The sequence below is a fragment of the Marmota monax genome, unplaced genomic scaffold (assembly GCF_021218885.2).
Source record: "Marmota monax isolate L192 unplaced genomic scaffold, Marmota_monax_Labrador192_F-V1.1 WCK01_AAM20220418_F8-fsc00185, whole genome shotgun sequence".
NCBI lineage: Eukaryota > Metazoa > Chordata > Mammalia > Rodentia > Sciuridae > Marmota > Marmota monax.
Window position 1 is genome coordinate 2,817,912 of NW_026693278.1, and position 19,640 is coordinate 2,837,551.

Here is a 19,640-nt window from a genome sequence, read left to right on the forward strand (position 1 = left end):
AACCTGACTAGTTCCTTTTGTTAAATTCACCTTCCAAATTATTTTTTATAGAATGGCCCTGGGGCTTGGTGACCAGAGAATCAAGAAATTTGGGTTTTTTTCTAGTCCTGCTGCCAAGTGGCTGCATGACCTCAGAGATACTCCTTCCCATCTTAACTTTACTCTTCCTAAAATAAAGATGGCAATTGTGTGGAAAGGGTGATAGCCAAGCCTTCCGACCTGTGCACCGTGGAGACCCTTACATTTGCTGATGTACCTTCCACCTAGCATTCTTTTAAAGCTTTTTTGTTGTTGTTGTAGATGGACACCTTTGTTTTTTAATTGTTATGTGGTGCTGAGGATCAACCTAGTGCCTCACATATATGAGGAAAGTGCTCCACCACTGAGCTACAACTCCAGCCCCCATCTGGCATTTTGGGTAGTCAAAAGTCATCATTAGGCCAGGCGCAATGGTGCATGCCTCTAATCCCAGTGGCTCAGGAGGCTGAGACAGGAGGATCACGAGTTCAAAGCCAGCCTCAGCAACTGAGTGAGGCCCTAAGCAACTCAGTAAGACCCTATCTCTAAATAAAATATTTTTTTAAAAAGGCTGGGGATATAGCTCAGTAGTAAAGCACCCCTGTGTTCAATCCCTAATACCAAGAAAAAAAAAAATGGTCATCATTATATCATTAGTCTTCAAAAGAAATGGATTTCATTATTAGCTTTTTAAACTATGGGTTCAAGAAACTGAGGATACATCTGAGTCCAGCACTGAATTCCCAGATGTGAAAATGCTGTACTACAATACGTGGTAATAGGCTCCTCTTTTCCCAGACATATTTTTCTTACACCCTCCACATATCAAGAACTTCCTATGTGCCTGGCCTTGTGCAGAATGGATTGTCATTCAATCCAGACAACCCTGTGAGATTGTACAATCACCATAAAGATGAGGCAACATGCTGAGAGTCCATGGAACATGCCTTAAGACACAGAGCTTGATATTAAGGAATAAAGATTTAGATCTGACTTCAAAGTCCCTGTGACTCCAGTATACCAGAGCTTTAAAGCAAAATGGTGTCTACATTTCCTTTGAAATATTTTAGAGTCTAAAAGACCTTCATATTAGACTGGTTCTTCTTTTTTCTTAATGTTCTAATTCTGAAAGACATGAAGCAATTTAAGATAAATCCACAGGCAGGGGTTGTGGCTCAACTGCAAGAGCGCCTTGCCTGGCACACGTAAGGCACTGGGTTCAATCCTCAGCACCACATACAATAAATAAATAAAATAAAGGTACTGTGTCCATCTACAACGAAAAAAAAAATTTTTAAATATATCCACACAGAACCATACTCAGAAGAAAAACACTCCTCTATTCTTCCCTAGCTGCCTCCGGCCGCATTATTGTGAATTAGTACATTCCTAATTACCTATCATGTTCAAAATCTATCAGTCAAATAATGTCTCTAAATTGCTGCATCCAAAATGGTGTCAGTCCTGCAGTTTCCCTGTTCCTCTCCCAGGCCCTCTAGCATTGCAGTGTGGATGGGGAGAACTGCAGGTTTGGTTCCTAAAAGGGGAATCTGAACTATGTCACACTACCCTACGCTTTAGAGTCATCTTAATGCTCATGATACCAGAAGCTCCTGAGCTAAAAGGTTGTGAATGCCATTTAGGTTTTCTATGCTTAGAAAGGACACGCTATTGTCACTGACTTTCAGACATGGGGAAGAAAAAGATGAGACAAGTCTCCCCTTCAGAGACTTCTCTGAAGACTTTCCTAGCCAGTGTCCTGTAAACAGGGTGAGGTACTGCTCCCTGCACCTGCAGAGCAGCTGGGAGGGCCTGGGGTGGATGGAACCCCTGGGCCAGTCTTCTGATGCTCGCACATCCGTTTACCCAGGGTGCTGTACATGTACTTTCATTTCCTGTGAGTTGGAAATGTCTGGAGGACTTGTTCTAAAAATGTTGAAGTCTGACCAGCCCAGGAGGGATGAGGGAAAGGCTGAAAGTAAACTCTGGGGACAGACTGCCATTTGGGGGCCATATGAGACTAGGCCAATGACCTCTGTGCCACAATTTCCTCCTCTGAAACACAGTAGCAAGAACCTACTTCATAGGACATTTGAGAGGATTAAATGAAATGATGTTGAATATTACTTGTTGCAAGTACCAATAACACCTAAAGGATAACTGAAAACAATAGATTTTTAGAGTTTCTATTCCAAATTCCTCATTTTACAGATGAGAGAACTGGCCCAGAAAGGTTAGATGACTTGCCCAAGGCTAAACAGCTCTACCAACCAGGAGGACAAATAGCTTCTGCTTCTCCACTGCAAGCTTCACTTCCTCCAGGATTGCTATGACTCCAGCCGGACAAGATCCTTTTGCCTGCTCCACTGTCATTCTGTGACAGCCCTTTGCCACTCACTTCCTGAGGGCTCACAACCTCCCTCCAGACTCAGAGAATGCAATTCCGCATGCTCGAGGAGCCTTTGAGTCATCACCGTCTGTGAATCAACCTCCAGCCATCTATTCTGAACACAGAGATCTCATCCTCCTCCAGTTTCTGGAACTGGAAACTGGTGTTTTTCCTTTGGATTTTGCTTAATGAATGTCTTCCACCTCTAAGCTTGTCATGTTGCCCTCCAGTTGCAGACTGGGGACTGAAAGCCAGAGGCAGATGTAAGAACCTAACTAAGACCCTGAAGGAAACACTGAAGACAATCTCTAGGGCTCCGTGAAGGCTTCCCAGTCATGTCCCCTTGTAAGGAAAACTTCCTGCTCTTCACCACAGTTGCCTGGGAGAGGTGAACACATATGCAGACAGCTTGCTGGATACTTGCCCTAGGCAGCTGGGAGGACACTGATGACCATCTGAATCCCAAAAGCAGGGAACAGTTACCATGGCTACCAAAAGCTGAAACCATTGGCTGTCTGGCTGTAGGGACCAATTCAGCTGACCTCTCAAGGTCCTTTCCAGCCCCAATTGGGATTCTACAATTACTGCGAGCCAGCTGAGACCAGGTCTGCTGCAAAACAATAGGAAGTCCTGTGACATAAGACTAGGGCATAGAAAGCAAGGATTTCATCAGAATCACCTTAGAGGTCACCTTGTCTTATTCACCAGAAGTGTTGAGTCACAAGCCTACTTTCAACCTCTGCTGCATTATTAATAAACAATGCTTGTTTTTGTTTTTCACTACCACCACTCTGTATTTCTCTTCCTTTTACAGGCCTGGCCAGTAATTTTGATAGAGGTTTGTTCTGTATTGTGACCAGAGAAAAACCCAGAAAAACTTGCGTCACTAAGGCCCAGTGGGGTGTGCTCCCTCAGACAGGATGTACATGTCACGAGCCTTCTAAGAATCAGGAGGAAGGAAATCATTCATAAAAGAGGCAGATGCTGAACTGCAACTCCAGTTTCCTCTTGCAAGTCCCTGGACTGTAGGAACATTACTCCACGGGGGATGGGGAGGGGAATGGGTCGCTACAGCTTAACCCCCAGGGGATTCCCACCTTCCCAAGTCAGGACAGAGCCAGGAAGTGGCCAACCAGAGCCCCACCTTCCGCTGAAATGTCTGTAAGGATCTAGGAATCGATAAAGACTTCTGAAAGCAGGGTAGAGGGATGCCCAGAAATCAGTGTCACCAACACCACCAAAAACAGTTGCAAACCCTTCCTTATTCCAGATGAGGAAGCTTCATGATTAATGGATATTTGGAGATTATAAAAGATCTGCTTCTATTCAGATTAAATCAAAGCCTTTATTAAACATTCCTCCTTCAAACGGACTGCTCAAAAACCCTCCCCTGACCTGGGAACTGACAGAGCTACATATCACTTTCACCCAACAGAGGTCAGATCCACCAGGCCGCACAATATTGAAAAGCCAAGCCAAGACATACCAGACTCGGCAGAGCTCTGCAGATCTATGTCCCACTCAGAATCTAGGCAAAGGTTGGTAGCGCCAGGTCTTGAACCAGAGCTCAAGCACAGAAGAGGAACCTGAAGTTTGACCCTCCTGGTCCCAGATAGAGATAGATAGCCGAGCTGAGATAGATAGCCGGCCCTGGGCTGCCATTTGCTGAGGCTTATGCATGTGCTTTTCCTTTTCCTCTTCAAAGAAAAGGGTGGGATGGAGGAGGCAATTTTCAGTTGTGTGTGGGTTTGATTTAAGGCTTTGGCTGTGGTCAGTTGATATATTAAAATACTTTCTGGGAATGCCATCTAATAAGCTCCCCATCGGAACAAACGTATTTTCAAAAATGAAAACAGTGAACAAAGATGTGGAGCTGAAACGCTACAGCAGGGCCCAGGCCTATCACGTCAGAATGGTGTCATCCACCTGCTCCGAGGAGTCTGCCTGGCTGGCCAGCTTCTTCAGGGACCTTCGGTTGCACTCATTCAGCACCTCCAAGCTGGCCACATCCAGGATCTTGGAGAGGGACTGTAAGGAAGAGTGGGCGTGAGGAGACATAGTCAGAAAACAAGGCTTCAAATTCCCAGTCAAATCAAGACAAAGACATATGCTAACCTCAGAACCAAGCCACTGAGGCAGAATCTGGCAAAAAATAAGCCAATCAGATGGGTCCAGGGACAGCTCAGGAAAACGCTAGATGCGTTTTCCCTAAGCTGAGGAAGCAGATGTCACAGCTTTCAGTGCTTTGCCTGCAGGGGCAGGGGGCTGAGGGAACAGGACTCTGGGCCTCAAAAAGGCCACTCCACTGGGGTCTGTGATACATGCTTGGAAGCCATGGAGATTTTATTTGAAGAAAAAGCTCTACTTCTGAAAAAGTCTGAAAACCAAGATAAATCTATTTTCAGGCACCAGGACAGTCACCTAACTCTCAATCTGCTCCTGAAGGCTGAAACCTACAGGGTAGCAGAGAAGAGAATGGGGCCAAGTACTATCATGCAGAAGAAAAACAGCAAGCCAAAGGCCGCAGCATGGTCTGGGAGGCACTCAGGCCAGGTTCCCACCTGAAACACCTCGTCGCCCCGCCTCATCTTGAGCAGGTTGACAATTGCCTGGTCACTGTAGGCCCTTACGACAGTGTTCTTATCCTTGGTGTTGTCAAGAAGAGCCTTCAGGATAGGCTTGATAGCCTGGGGCTCCAAGGGAGGCAGTGGGTCCTTATTTGCCCACCAGATCATCTTCTCAGCCACCAATCTGATGTCACTGGATGGGTTCTGCAGACACTGTGAGAGGAACACAGACACATGCAGTCTGTATCTCAAAGAAGCCCAAATTTTCAGCCTTGAGACTTTCCCTTCATCATGGTCATTGACCCTACTGTTCCTTTCCAATGTTGTCCCTCCCCAAGAGGGTGACAGCATGATCCAGCCCCATCTACCTCCCCACCACATCTTGTGCCACCCTTGCCTTGGCTCACTACTTCTGGCCCACACAGGGTTTTAACTTCCTCAAACAAGCCACTGCCCAAGTTGGCCCCCAGATCTTCATTCTGTCGGTTCCTTCTCATCCTTCCAAGGTCTGTCTCCCTGACAACCCAATCCAAGGGCCCTCCCCATGGGCTCCAAGATCTCATCCATTTTGTTCCTCCCTACTCCTTCAGGGTCCAGCCCAGCAGTGGGTACTCAGTAAATGCTGAGTGAACAAGTGAATACAAGTTGATGCCATCACAGAGGGCAGATCTAATTAGGGCTCCTAGAAATCCCAGTAGGGGGCCAGGTATCTTTGGAACCTCATTACTCAACAAAATCTGCACACAGCTGGAATCACATAGGAGCTGGTAACAGAGGCAAAGTCTCAGGCATGGCCCTAACCCATTAAAATGCAAAATTTAGTTCCGATTTCTGGGCACATAATTGCTTGAGAAGCAACATCACACTTCCTGTGGGAATCCCACTGTTAGATTCCATGGCTTGTCCTATTAGGGCCTGGAATGGATGCCATAACCATACTAATAAGTGACATGCCACTAAGGAAAGGAGGCAGGAAGGAAGAGTTATTAATATTTGTTTTGTTTTTGTTTTTGGTATCAGGGATTGAACTCAGGGGCACTAAACCACTGAGCCACATCCCCAGTCCTATTTTGTATTTTATTTAGAAACAGGGTCTCACTGAGTTGCTTAGCACCTTGCTGTTGCTGAGGCTGGCTCTGAACTCACAATTCTGCTACCTCAGCCTTCCAAGCCACTGGGATTAAAGGCATGCGCCAGTGCACCCAGCTAGATTTCTTAATATTTGAGAACTGGAATCCAACTAGTCAGGGGCATATTTCCCATGTCTTCCAGCTCTAGGCCTTTCTCATGAGCCAGGCTTGGTGGGTTATACAAGGCCCCTTCCCTACTCACCTTAATGAGCAGACTAGAGAGTCTGGCTGGCAGCTGTCCCCCTCCTGTCTCGATGTGGTACTTCATCAGGAAGCCCATGCCCCGGACCCCACTCACTGCAATGGGGACCTATAAAGAAAGGAAAGAGCTAGACAGGCAGAGGCATCCCACTTCCTCCTTAAAGTGGCAGAACCAGATTCCCCAGTAATCTCCAGGACCCTTCACTACTCATCTCATCCTTAATATTTTACACCAAGGACACCTTGACATCTCTCATTTAGATGGGCTGCCCTGGCTGTTGAGGAGATGAACAAAGTCACTAGTTCCCAGGAACAGAGATCAGAGACCTTTTGACCAGGAATGGACATCTTCTTCCTCCAACTCAAAGTCTTCATTGTTTACATGATGCAACTAGAGCCCAAAGAAATCACCTACTGGTCCCAGGGCACAATAAGTTACCAGCCACAGTAAAATAGAACCCATGCTCTGAAGACCCAGCTGGGGAGAGATGTCCCCTGTGCTGGGTGAGCAGAGCCATGGCTGTGGAATACTTGCTAGAGGACGGGAGGGCTGAACCAGCAGCCTGAGAGCCTTACCCTGTCTGCCACGGCACTGCTGAGAATCATTTCCTGAACTTCACTGCTGTATCTGCCTGCACAGAGTCTGCTGGAAGCCACGTTCACAGCCACAGAGAGTGCTAAGCTCCGGCCATGCCGAACCATCCAGTCAATGCCGGACACATCCGCTGGGTAGGAGGACACAACTGAGGTCAACGTGAACTTCACAGCACACCCCTACTCATGGAGTCCTGGGAGCCAAGTCCCACCAAGACCATGGTGCAGACTTAGGCATGGTGGAAACCCCAAGCCACACTGTGCCCAACCTCCCCACTTTTGTAGCAAAAGTTCCAAAAAGTAGCAGAGAAGTCTCTCACAAACTGCTCCCAGCTTCTGGCTGTATTCTTAGAGCAGAGATACTCAGGGCTACAGCACTACTTTCTAGTACTGTGTTAGCAACTGGTCCCAAGGAAGGGGTATTCCAGGTGCTACAAGATCATCTGAGGGGAAGGGGAGACAGGTGCCCAGGGCCTCTTCCCTGGGGCTAAGGGGCCCAAGCCCATGAAGGGGAACTCCCCCCATACAAGAGACTTACCCAGTAAGCACTGCTGAAGGACAGTGTTAAGCTCCTCTTCCGTCAAAAAGGCACACAGCTCCCCCAGGCACCCAGCTGCGGAGATCCGAGTATTGTCCTGGAGAGCAGAATGGGGAGTGATAGGGAGTAAGGCCAGGGCCCAGGAGGGAGGACGGAGAAGAGGATGGAACACATAAACTCAGGAACTCTGAAGCCAGGCCTTACTCCAGGCACTGTGTTCCCAGTACCAGATTGGGACTGCCATTCACTGCAACTGCCACTTGGTGGAGAGTTAAAAATTACATGCCCAGCAAGCACTTCACGTAATTATAGAAAACTCCAGTGTGTGTGCATATGGTAATCATCATCACAATAGCAACAATAACTGTATTTACATAGCACCTTTCTCCTTGGGAAATCTGAATGCTTTACATTTAGTCTCTCAGTTACTCTCAATAGCCCCAAGACAGAAGGGGTACAGCTGGGAAAGACCACAGCACAAAGAGGGGAGCCACCTGCCCACGGCCACCTGGGAAGGCAGCAAGAAAACAACCACTAAGCCCCTTTTTCCCGACAAATCTGTGTGTCATCTTGTACCCAGATGACTGTCTGCTGCCTCTACTGGGTCACTACAGCCAATGGGTACTTGACAAATGCTTCCAAAATGGACAGGGATTATGGAATTGGGAACAAGCATAACCAGGAGTCAGAGCTTAGATTCTGGATTGTAAGAGTGTATGTGTGTGTGTGTGAGTGAGTGAGTGTGTGTGTGTGTGTGTGTGTGTGTGTGTGTATGCACATGTCGTATGCGGGGGGTTTTCTGGTTTGTTTGGTGCCAGGGATTGAACCCAGGGGCACTTAACACTGAGCCTCATCCTCATCCTGAATTGCTAGCGCCTCACTTTTGATGAATCTGGCTTTGAACTCAAGATCCTCCTGTCTCAGGCTCCTGAGTCACTGGGATTACAGGCATGCGCCACCACACCCAGCTAAGTGAGCGTTTTCTATCAAAATCAAGGCCAGGTACACAAAGAGCTCCCGGTTACTCCCACCTTGGCCAACTGTCTCTAGAAAACAGAGGGGATTTTATATACTGTATTATTAGTAGATGCCAGCTTGACACGCATCCCTCCAAACCAACAACCTGTGGGGAAGCTGATGCCAGGCCAGCACCAACTGCTACCTTCAATCCAAGTGGAAGTTCTAAGGAGAAGAAGCAGCAGAAGCCTAGGTAAGCAAGGACAAAGCCAGCTCTGATGCCCACTCTCTCCAAAGCAAGCTATTTTAAGCTCCATTGTGGTAAACTGCAAATTTGTTTAAATACTAACATTTGTGTTGTTCATGACCCTGTAAAAGCCCTTGTTGACTGTGACCAAAAGAGGACAGATGCTCTCATCTGTATCCACAGAAGCCAGGGCTACAGCCAGATGGCAGCTGAGGACCAGAACCAGCCTTGCAGAGCTATGTGAACAAACACAGCAGCAATGACTGGCCCAGATGTATGCACACGACGAAGTGTGAAACCACAGAACCCAAAGGCATGCTCTCCCAAGATTAGCCCTATAAATGTAAATTAGGCCACCACAACAGAATTGTTGTTGTTAAAAGGGAAAAAGAAAAGTCTTACCCACCCCCCGACTGGACCTGCAGTGCTTGGCAGCCAATTAACAAATGCTTCCAGACTGGACAGGGATAATGGAATTGGGCACAATCAGGAGGCACAGGGCCTGGATTCTGGGTTGTGTGAGCGAGCGAGCGAGCGAGAGAGAGAGAGTTGCTGGGAATGGAAGCCAGGGACTCGCATATGATTGGCAAGCCTCTATCACTGAATTACACCCCCAACTCTTTTAAAAAATTTGAGACAGGATTTCACTAAGTTATCCACGCTGGCCTCAAACTTGCAATTCCCCTGCTCCAAGTCCCTGGAATTACAGACATGTGCCACCACGCCCAACTGGATTCTGGTTTTGATTCTGTAACTGGATAAAGTGTGGCCCCAGACAAGTCTCATCCTCTTTCTTGGACAAACAGCAAAGATGATTTATCCTACCAGATTTTTAAATTTCTTAATGTCTACAACCACGAGGCCTCATACACAAGGCCCTTCATTTCTATAAATGTTTCCTGAACCAAAAAATGAACATCTTTGATTTACAAAGAGAAATGAGGGGTAGAGAGGGAAAGTGACTTAAAATTAGAGAACAAAATGGTGAGAGATCTGGAACAGCACAAATATTACTTGCCTTATCTATAGGATAGAATCAATAGGCTAGGGGCCCTATATCCTATCTCTAGCACCAAAAAAAATTTTTTTAAAGCCAGAATCAATAATATCAGTAGAGTGGTCCAGGTAATAATATAACATGGAGAGGCCACTCAAAGAAAGGAGACAAGAAACAGCAGAGCCCCCAGCCCAGCCATCCACTGCAGCTGTACCTCATCGTGTCCCAGCATGCTCAGCAGGAGCGAGACGATGTTCTTCCGGATAACAGCATCCACTTTGGCACCTGCTCCCTGAATCACAAACCTCAGGGCCTGTAGCATGGTGTCCCTAGGGAACCAATGCATTGACTTAACCCCTGCCTCTTCCCCACCATTGCCTTCTACCTGCACAGGCACAGCCCAACGCAGCTGCCTTGTCTCCTGGAGGCTACACACTCCCTCAGAAGCACCTTACCTGACACCTGGGTCCTCTATGACTCGGATTCCATTGAGCAGCTCTGTAAAGAGGGGATCCACTTTGATATGGATGGAAATGAGCTTCCCCAGTGCATCAGCAGCCTTCAGGCGCACGCCCCGGTTGGAATCCTGTAGGGCCTTGGTAAAGGTGGTCTGCAGCTGGGGCAGGAAGGGCTTCAGGGCAATTCCAACCTGTGGGAAAAACACACACCCAAAAATCATAGTTGTGGTGGACTCCAAGGCCACTCCAAGGCTACAGGAATGAAAGCAAACAATAATCACAAACCACCTAGAGTTAACCAAGCTCTCACACAGGCTAGCAATAACAGCAGAGACAGGTTCTGCTCAGCCTCCTCATCTGTTTTCAGCATCCTTCGTCACACTAGAGAAAGCAGGAGGAAGAGGAGGCGGTAGAGCAGTGACTGTCAGAGGGAGCTGCCTTGCAGCCCTGGCTGTATCACAGCTTATCTCAGTGAAACCCATCTAGAAGAACAGTGTCTCAGATCCTCCTCCTCTGAATCCATTAAAAAGCAAGGTAGGCAGCTGATGGTCAGAAGTACAGTTCTCGTGCCAAGGCAGGGAGATGTCCACATAACAGCAGGTACCAGCTACTAAACAACAGATTTGTAGGCCAAGCTCTCCACACTGAGCCCTTGGAACAAGCCCATGACCCAAATGACCTTGGAGAATCCACCTGATACACATGTGCATCCACCTCAATACAACTCCAGCTCACTCCCTGACTATACACAGAAAACAGGCATACTTAAAAAAATACACACACACACATACACACACATATAAATATATATGGTTGCAGATGGAACAATTACTTTATTTTTTTTTTAATTTCTTGAAGTTGTTGATAGACTTTTATTAATTATTTATATGTGGTGCTGAGGATCAAACCCAGTGCCTCATACATGCCAGACAAGTGCACTACCACTGAGCCCCAGCCCCAGCCTGTTTATTTTTACGTGGTCCTGGTGATGGAACCCAGTGCCTCACATGTGCTAAGCAAGTGCTCTATCACTGAGCCACACCCCCAGCCCAATAGGCACACTTTTGATAAAACATAGTTGGAGCCAGAGAAAATTTAGTTCTTGTAAAAGAGGAATCTCCCTGTGTCTGTCTAAAGATTCAATGCCAATGAACATCTGGAAACACTGGATTCAGACAGATTTGTAAGTTGCTCAAAGGCACGCAATAGGGGAAGATGGTAAACATGAATCTAAAACCTCCTGCCCATGGGTGACAACTGACTCAGGTCGGGGCAAGCTCCATGAGGTAGGAGCTCCAATTGTGTCTAGAGCTCCAAAAATACCACAGAAAAGAATATAGCACAGAATATGAGGTGAAGATGATATTTAATTTTGTTTAAAAAAAAAAAAAGTCACAAAGTGAGGCTGATACAATCCCATTTGGTAGCTGGGGAGTTGCTCTTACTTCCAAAGGAAAAAAACTACAAATCTTAAGTGTGCATTTGCTTCCAAACCTTGTGTAAGATTTTTTTAAAATAATGAATTTTGGCTCCATTTATACTTTAAGTCTAAGGGGTTTAATTATTACCCCCTAAGAACATCTGAAACAGTTACCACATTAAATCTTTGCTTCTTATACTTTTGGCAAAAACTGAAGTCACTTTGGTTGTTCTCAAAATTTGTCTTTTTCATTCTCTCACCAGATTCTTTGCGTTTCTCTTTATGTGGTTGTAATAAAGAACTCAAGCAACTTTAACAGTGTTTTCACTGTATTTATATGGCCCTGAATTTTTTCCTTTAAAACTGATTCTTCAAAATAACAACTATCACCATGTACTGAGTGCTTATTGTATCAGGCACAGTGTTTGGCATTAGTTCACCTAAGCCCCACAGAAGGTAGGCAGTGTCATCAGTCTTAGACGTCAGAGGCAGGCTCAGAGGTTACATGGCTTTCCCAAGGGCCATGTAGCTACTAAGAGGAGGACTTGGAATTGGACGCAGTGTAGTCTGAGTTGATGGGCTCAAGTCCCTCTGCTATGCCGTTTCTCCATAATGAAGCTGTCACCTTGCTGCCAAGGGTATCTCACATCAGTGTCCTGAAGATATCTGTTCTCTAAGATTTGAGCAGACCAAAAGACCAAACTTATCAATCACTCACCTTGGCCAGTAAGAGGCTGAGTGTCTCCAGCAGAGCTGCCTTCACATTCCAGCTGAATCGGTCCCCCAGGATGCGAATCAAGGGGCCAGTGATGCTGACCACAGAGGGCCTCAAGGCGTCAGCGGAGGTCAGGCGGATCACCAAGCCCAAGGCCTTGGCGGCTTCTTCCTTCTGCTCAGGACTGCCAGTAAGGACTCCTTCCCTCAGCACTGGAAGGATGGAGGTTACCCCCTGACAAGGGAACCACAGCTGAGAGTCCAATACCAAAGGCCTTAGGCCCACGTGTCTCCCACCCAAAGCACAGTGCTCCTGAAAGTCATCCTCTAGTCAACTAGGAGATGACAATTTGGGCTGGCTGGGGAAGAGGCTTAAATGAATGGTGACAAGAGGGCAAGCCCCAACAGACCAAGCACACAGAGGTAACAAACGCTGCTGCCACCTCTGCAACCTATTTGGTCTGGATGAGGTGGCCTTGACAGCTTAAACCAAGGGAAGCACGCACCCTGTCCCCATCTGGCCACCATGGCAGAAGCACGCTGTATGTGAAGGCGCTGAAGAATACTCAAGCATGAAGTCTGACTGACCCGCCACTGCAACAGCGCACACTGCAGACCCAGGCCAGGGGTGAGGACACAGGAAGGCAGCAGGGTGCAGCACCCTGCACCTCCAGGCCCTGACCTACCTTCTTTGGGAGGCAGAACCCTGGCACATGCTCGCCTTTGCTCTCATTGCCTATGAGCCGGATCTCCTTGTGCAGTTCTTCAATCAGTGCCAACTGGTTGCCGGCATCCAGCTTCTGTGGGAATCCAGGAAAAAGCAGCGATGATGTGCAGCCCTCCCTCTCAGGACTGCTTCAAAATAATGCAGATGTGGGAAGGGTTGGGGGGTGATAGAAACAGGACTAGCCACAAGTTGATCAGTGTTGAAGCTGAGTGATGGGTATATGGAGGAATCCTGTCAGAATCTATTATTATAAATGTCTGGAATTTTCTCCAATAAAAAGCTTGTTGTGGGGGCAGTGGTCCCCTCACCTTGGTGATAGCATTTAGGGCGTCCCAGCTCTCCTCCAGCACCACAGGACTGGAGTCGTTGAAGAGGCGGATCAGGCCTGAGAGCAGGCTCCGCAGGTGGCTGGTGTAGTCAGCCTTGGAGCGGGAGCAGTAGATGTTGAGGATGATGGCAGCAGCCTGCCTCATGCCCACCTCAGGGCTGCGGGTGGCTTCCAACAGATCTTCAATGATGATCCGGTGCCCAGTGTCATCCTCTACTGAGAGGATCACGGCCTGACAATTAGCCATCTCCTAAAACCACAAGGGACAAGTGTGCTGAGCACGGATCATCAGGGACAGTAAGGATGGCTGCTAATAAATGACAGAGGAGTGATCGTGGCCCCCTTACCAGCTGCTCGTCTGGGGTCCCTAGCTTCTCCTTCAGAGCCAACATGACTGCCGGAAGGATCACACCAAGATGACGGGTCAGAGCGTCACCTGCCACAGACGAAAGGAAAGCCAGCACCCGGGTATTGACAGGTGGCGTAGTCAGCTGGTGGAATGATGAACAACAGCAACCTGATGAATACTGCACCTGCTCAGTGCCAGCAGTGGCACCGGCTCTTGAGGAAGGAATGGCAAGCAAGGGAGCCCACACTCCACTCAGAGATGAGGGCCTGCCCCAGCAAATCTCAGGACCCTGTACTCCACCCACCACCAGCCCCCAACCTCTGCACTCAGAACTGGTCTTCACAGCAGGCCCAGGACTAACAAGGTGGATTCAGGGCCTGGTGTTTGCCATGTGTTGAGATTTACCTTAGGCACGAGGTAAGGCAGCACCACACGACTCTTAATGGCCATAACTTGCTTCAGACCATCCAAGGCAAATTCTGATACTTCTTCATCATCCTGCAGAAGGACATTGAGGACAACCCTAAGAAGCTGGCTCTTGCCACATCTCTGATGTCTGAACCAGTTACTACCTCCTTATCCCCCACTGTACCCATATTTACTTACCGTCCTAGGAAAAGCACAAAGTCACTTCTGGTCTTGCTGCACCCACTCCCCCTGGAGGCCCACATTCCACTGCCTTGGCAAAGGCAACCTACTGAGTTTTACTGCTACGAAGACAGTAAAAGCCACACTGGTAGGTGTGCGCCAGATCCACTCACCAGCTGCTTCAGTAAAAATGGGAGGATGTCCTCCAGAGCCTGGTGGCCAATGGTGGAGTGCAGCTGCTCAAAAGTCTTGGCTGCTGCCTCTCGGACCTCTTCCAAGGGGTCACACAAAGCCTTCCTTGCTGTGGGCACAAGGGACTCGGAGAAATACAGCACCTGCAACAGTGCAAGCACAGTATATTAAGGCACAAAAGGCCTAGGGGGAGGGGAAATAAGCAAGGGGACTCAGGCCAAGGACTATAACCCGGTCAAGCCATGACTCCCTATGTTGGACTTTTTGTTAAAGCAGAGAGGACCAGGGCTGTAGCTCAGTGGTAGAGCACTTTCCTAGCACATGCCAGACCCCAGAACTGTGTACACACATGGTGAATGCCTCGCCCAAACTTCATAATTAAGAGCTTTAATGGCAAGACCTCTAGGACCTGGCCCCCTTCCCCTGAACTCTTTCTTTTGCTAATCTTCCTGGAAAACTCTTAAGTCCTTCTTCAAGACTCAACCTAAAGATTTCCTCCTCTATGAAGTCTTTGGGTCTCCAACAGCCTAACGATGGCACTGCTCCCTAGGCAATCAATTCCACCATAACAAAGCTCACTTTGATGTGCCAGCCTTGCCACTGGACTATGGGTAGCTCACAGGCATGACTCAGCCTCTGAAGGATTCAGTAACTTCTCAATTATTCACAACTCTCTTGGGTGACAGAATTTCTTTTGATTCTTTGCCAAATGCAGGTATAAAAAACAAATGTAAGACCTACACTAATAAGACACAAGAGGAGACTAGAGACTAGTAAACCAGACTAGAATGCTGAGGCTGAGAAACTGGCTGCTTGCTTACATTTCTAACTGGCCATCCACTTATTGCTTCTGGGTTGCCAACCAAATCAAGGCCCATTACACACTACCAGTCTACTCTCTAGGAGTGTTTCGAGGATCAATGACCTTAGAAAGTAAGGTCAAACCTTAGAAATAGAGTACTCCAAACCCCTTGAATGTTGCTGCTATGGAAACAGAATTACTGCTAGAGACAACACATTTCCACCCACTGGGTACTTCAACTCTCATGACTCCTCTCCTGAGAACAAGTGCACACCCCTCCCCATCTCTGCCACCCTCAGCCACTCCAGTGCACATTTCCCTTCCCACTAAGGAGGCACCACACACTTTAACCTAGCTGGTAGAGTGACACATGAAAGGGACTGCTCTGTAGCAACCTCAGGAGTACTGAATCATTTCCAGTTTCCAAAGGCCACTCAAGGAGCCCTCCACATGGCTTAGTTCTTAGCCCGCAAAACTGACAGGAAAACTAAGAAGAAAACTAAAATCTGCAAGTGGCCTGGCCAGCACCCCGCTGCCAACAGCCCCTTACAGAGTAAGGCTGGTGAATCTCTGGGGGCAGGGCTCCTGTGATCCCCACCCTAACCCAGAGACAGGCACTGCAGGGCCCTCTGAAGATACTCACAGCGTCACGGCTGGTGGACTTCATAATTTCGCTCAGCCCAATGCACACACCCTGCCTCTCATCACTTTTTTGAGACCTCAGGCCTTCCTCAAGGATGGGGATAATCTCAGGGAGGATTTTCTCCCCCAGCTTCCGGACAAGATCTCCCAATGTCCTTGCTGCGATCTGTCAACAAAGATCAAGTCAAAACTCCCAGACAGGTACAATGGCGCATACCTGTAATCCCAGAGACTTGGGAGGCTGCGGAGGGAGGATTGCAAGCTCAGAGCCAGCCTCAGCAATTTAATGGGACCCTAAGCAATTTAGCAAGACCCTGTTTCAAACATAATACATAACCCTGGGTTTAACCCCTGGTACCAAAAAAACCTAAAAATATCAACTCCCTGAAAAACCCAGGGCACCCAGAGAATAACTCCAGAATGAGGACCTAGAACCTCCAGGCTTTATCTGAGTCACTAACCTTCTTCAATGTCTTACCATAAAGAGCCCCACAGTGCTCAAAATACACTATGAAAGAACTCTGTTTCACACACATATACACACCCTAAAACAAGAGCAGGCACCTTATATATGAACATGAAAGTCATCACAGGATGTAAGGTCAAGGCCAATTTCCCTGATCATTGAAAACGTATCTCTGTTACTCAAGGGGAGCCAAATTTGGAACAAATGTTTTAAGGGAAAAATCCATCTCCTCTCTAAGGTCTCATGCAAACCCTTCTTCAAATCAAATACACAATCTGCTTCCCAAGGTCAGGGACTATAAGTGCACCAAAGGGGGACTGGCAGAAGTGGTCATCAGCCCAGACTGGGTACCTGCTCTCAAAACCACTGAACCCCATTTGTCCCACCTGGTGCACAAGCCTTCTCATGCCAAGCTTGCTCCTCCCTGATTCCTCACTCCAGCCACAATGGCCTTGCCTAACCCCTACTGTGTGCCATCGTCTGCTTACAATGGGACCTTTTCATACCCTGGCACTATTCCCTATCTAGAATATTCTCTCACCACCACCACAGCTGGCTAGCGCTTACTCATCTTTCACCTTTAAGCATCCTTTCTTCTGAGAAGCACCTGCTGACCCTCTCTCTAGGCCACACGCCCCTAGCGTTAGCAAGTATAACTGCATGCTGCACTTGCCAAAGCTGCACTCAACATCTGTTTGTGTGACTGATTAACATGCATCTCCTCTACCAGAATGAGGCTCTCAGGACAGGGACTAAGTCTGCCTTTCTTCTCCATATAGTAAACATTTGCTGAGTGACTAAGTAAATAATTAATGTTCCTCTGTTAAACAGAGAATCCTTGGCTCTCTCCCAGGCTCTGCAGTGCAAGGAGCTCTGAAAGAAGACATGAGGGGCTGCTGGGCCAGAACAAGGCCTAGAAAGCTTACCGTTCTCTTATCCGCACATGTGCTTGCCAGGAATCCCAGCAGAAGCCCAAAAAGAGTAGGCAGGATCTCACGCAAGGTGCGGGGGGTATTGGAGACAACAATCTTCCAGACATGCAGGGACGCCTGCCGCACCACCAGCTGGGTGTCTGAACGGCCCATGTAGAGGCCTGCCAACACCCGGTTCCGCCGGTCAACTCCCAGAGCAGTGATGATCGCCTATAGCCCACAGAAGGGGACACAGAACATGGGTGGTGAAGCCTCCAGAGCAAAGAAAGGCCCCAGGGCATTTCCTCTGCTCAGCAAAGCTAACTTCCCACCTTGTTGGACTGGGCAGTTCCAAAGTTATCATCTTCAGAGGCAGTTTCTGTGGTCATCTTCCCTGTGACCCCTGAAATATGGAACAGGAGGTCCCCAAGTAGCTGAACAGAGCTGAACCTGAAAAGGAAGCCAAGAACAGAGTCACACTGCCTCTAGTATGGGGCACAACCCAGCACTACACAGAAGAAAGACTAGACGGAAATGTGCCCAAAATATTCAAGGTGGTGGTCTTAGAAAGGTAAGTTAAGGCAGTTTCCATTTCTTTACACTCTCCCATATATTTTCTACAAGTTTTCTACTAGTGAACAAAAAAAGAAATAGGGCTAAGGTGTAGTTCAATGGTACAGTGCTTGCATAGAATGCACAAGGCCCTGGGTTCCATCCCCTGCACTGCAAAAAAAAAAAAGGAATGAAGCTTGTGTGAAAATTTCCATAATAAAAGTCATGAGAAAGAGACAAAAGGGAAGAATTAACAGGAAATAAGTACGACAGAGCATTACAAGTGAAGAAACCTGGAGGAGCCTAAAAGGATGAACTTTACTGAATTAGGGTTATAGCTAGGTGTGGACACCTACAATCCCAGTCACTTGGGAGGCTGAGACAGGAGGAACTCAAGTTTGAGGATAGTCTCAGCAATCTAGCAAGGCCTTGAGCAACTTAGTAAGACCTTGTCTCAACATAAAAAAATCAAAAGGGCTTAGGGATGTAGCTCAGTGATGAAGCTCCTCTGGGTTCAATCCCCACCCAGCATCAAAACAAACAAACAAAAAAACCCATAACATTTTACAGGGTTTTTGTTTTTTGTTTTTTTTTTTTTAATTTTTTTATAGTTGTGGATGGACAACATGCCTTTATTTTGTTTGTTTAATTTTTACTTGGTGCTAAGGATCAAACCCAGTGTCTCATATGTGCTAGGCAAGCACTTTGCCACTTAGCTACAGCCCCAGCCCCAGCCCCAGTTTTATACTTTTTAATGGTTAGAAAAATAATAGTAATATTCAAACTGAAAAATCAAGAAGTGCAGAAAGAGATAAAGGAAGAAGGCAGGGCTGGGGCTGTAGCTCAGTGGCAGAGCACTTGCTTAGCATGTGTGAGGCACTGGGCTCAATCCTCAGCTCTGCATAAAAATAGAGGCATTCTGTCCATCTACAACTACAAAAAAAAAAAATTAAAGGAAGAAAGCATAAACAATTGCAACCATCCTGATACTATTACCACCGGATAAGCACTTCTGTCTACACTGACACACACTCATACCCCATAACATGTGAAGTGTGCCTACACTACCTGCACTGTCCTGTGAACAGCAGGTTGACAAGCTCTCTGTCGGCCAATATTGTTACATACCATTCTTTGTAGTGGCTGAATAAAAGTCTAGTCTGTAGATGTGCCATATGATATTTTTCAACTGAACTCCAAAGTTTTTCAAATGATAAGTAATACTGAAATAAACACCCTTCTGCATATAGTTCTAAGTACTTAACTAAATATGTTCTTGGAATAAATTCCTAGAAATGGAAGTTTGAGATAAAAGAGCATTCATTTAAAATCTTTATATTTTTGCAGTTCTAGGGATTGAACCCAGGGCTTTACAAATGCTAGGCAAGCACTCTACCATTGAACTACCGCCCCCCCCAGCCCACCATGAAATCTGAATACAAACTAGGATTAAATGAGGAAGAACTGTTTAAAACAGAGTCAGAATAAAGACGCTGCTCCAGGAATTCGAAGGTGACAAAATGGTTAAAATCAAGAGTCTGGAGATAGCCGAGAGAGTTCCTGACAACATTCTGCCCCTCATCCCTCAAGAGGCGTTCCTAAATTGTAAAACCTAGGCCCACTGGGCCTTTTGGCCAAAGGTCTCACCGAATTCTCCAAAGGTCATCAAAGAGGCCTTGCTCCAGCTGGGGCAGCAGGAGTGCAATAGCCGTCTCAGCATACATGGAGATGACTCGCTGGCCTGCACGCAGGGCAGTGTCACGCACAAACTCATTCTCATCAGCCAGAGCCTAGATATGCAGAGGGTGGGTCAGCAAGGGCTACCATTGGCACCCAGACTCAAAGTGGCCCCA

At 47.3% G+C, this 19,640-nt stretch overlaps 1 protein-coding gene across 2 annotated transcripts in view; it reads right to left on the reverse strand.

Moving 5' to 3' along the window:
- Window positions 1–3,738: 3,738 nt before the first annotated feature.
- Window positions 3,739–19,640, reverse strand: part of Gcn1 (GCN1 activator of EIF2AK4) — a 61,421-nt gene continuing 45,519 nt past the window's right edge. Inside the window, exons 42-58 of one of the 2 annotated variants that reach the window (XM_046456437.2) lie at window positions 19,435–19,577; window positions 17,568–17,685; window positions 17,251–17,466; window positions 15,860–16,024; window positions 14,396–14,557; window positions 14,040–14,132; window positions 13,633–13,776; window positions 13,266–13,535; window positions 12,917–13,030; window positions 12,235–12,465; window positions 10,094–10,287; window positions 9,853–9,967; window positions 7,438–7,534; window positions 6,882–7,030; window positions 6,307–6,414; window positions 4,969–5,187; window positions 3,739–4,435 (exon numbers count right to left, since the gene is read on the reverse strand). In XM_046456437.2, coding sequence (XP_046312393.1) covers window positions 4,310–4,435; window positions 4,969–5,187; window positions 6,307–6,414; window positions 6,882–7,030; window positions 7,438–7,534; window positions 9,853–9,967; window positions 10,094–10,287; window positions 12,235–12,465; window positions 12,917–13,030; window positions 13,266–13,535; window positions 13,633–13,776; window positions 14,040–14,132; window positions 14,396–14,557; window positions 15,860–16,024; window positions 17,251–17,466; window positions 17,568–17,685; window positions 19,435–19,577 — 2,664 coding nt within the window. In that variant the 3' untranslated portion in view covers window positions 3,739–4,309. Of the gene's footprint in view, window positions 4,436–4,968; window positions 5,188–6,306; window positions 6,415–6,881; window positions 7,031–7,437; window positions 7,535–9,852; window positions 9,968–10,093; window positions 10,288–12,234; window positions 12,466–12,916; window positions 13,031–13,265; window positions 13,536–13,632; window positions 13,819–14,039; window positions 14,133–14,395; window positions 14,558–15,859; window positions 16,025–17,250; window positions 17,467–17,567; window positions 17,686–19,434; window positions 19,578–19,640 lie in introns of both variants that reach the window. The other variant, XM_046456436.2, reaches the window with a different exon arrangement.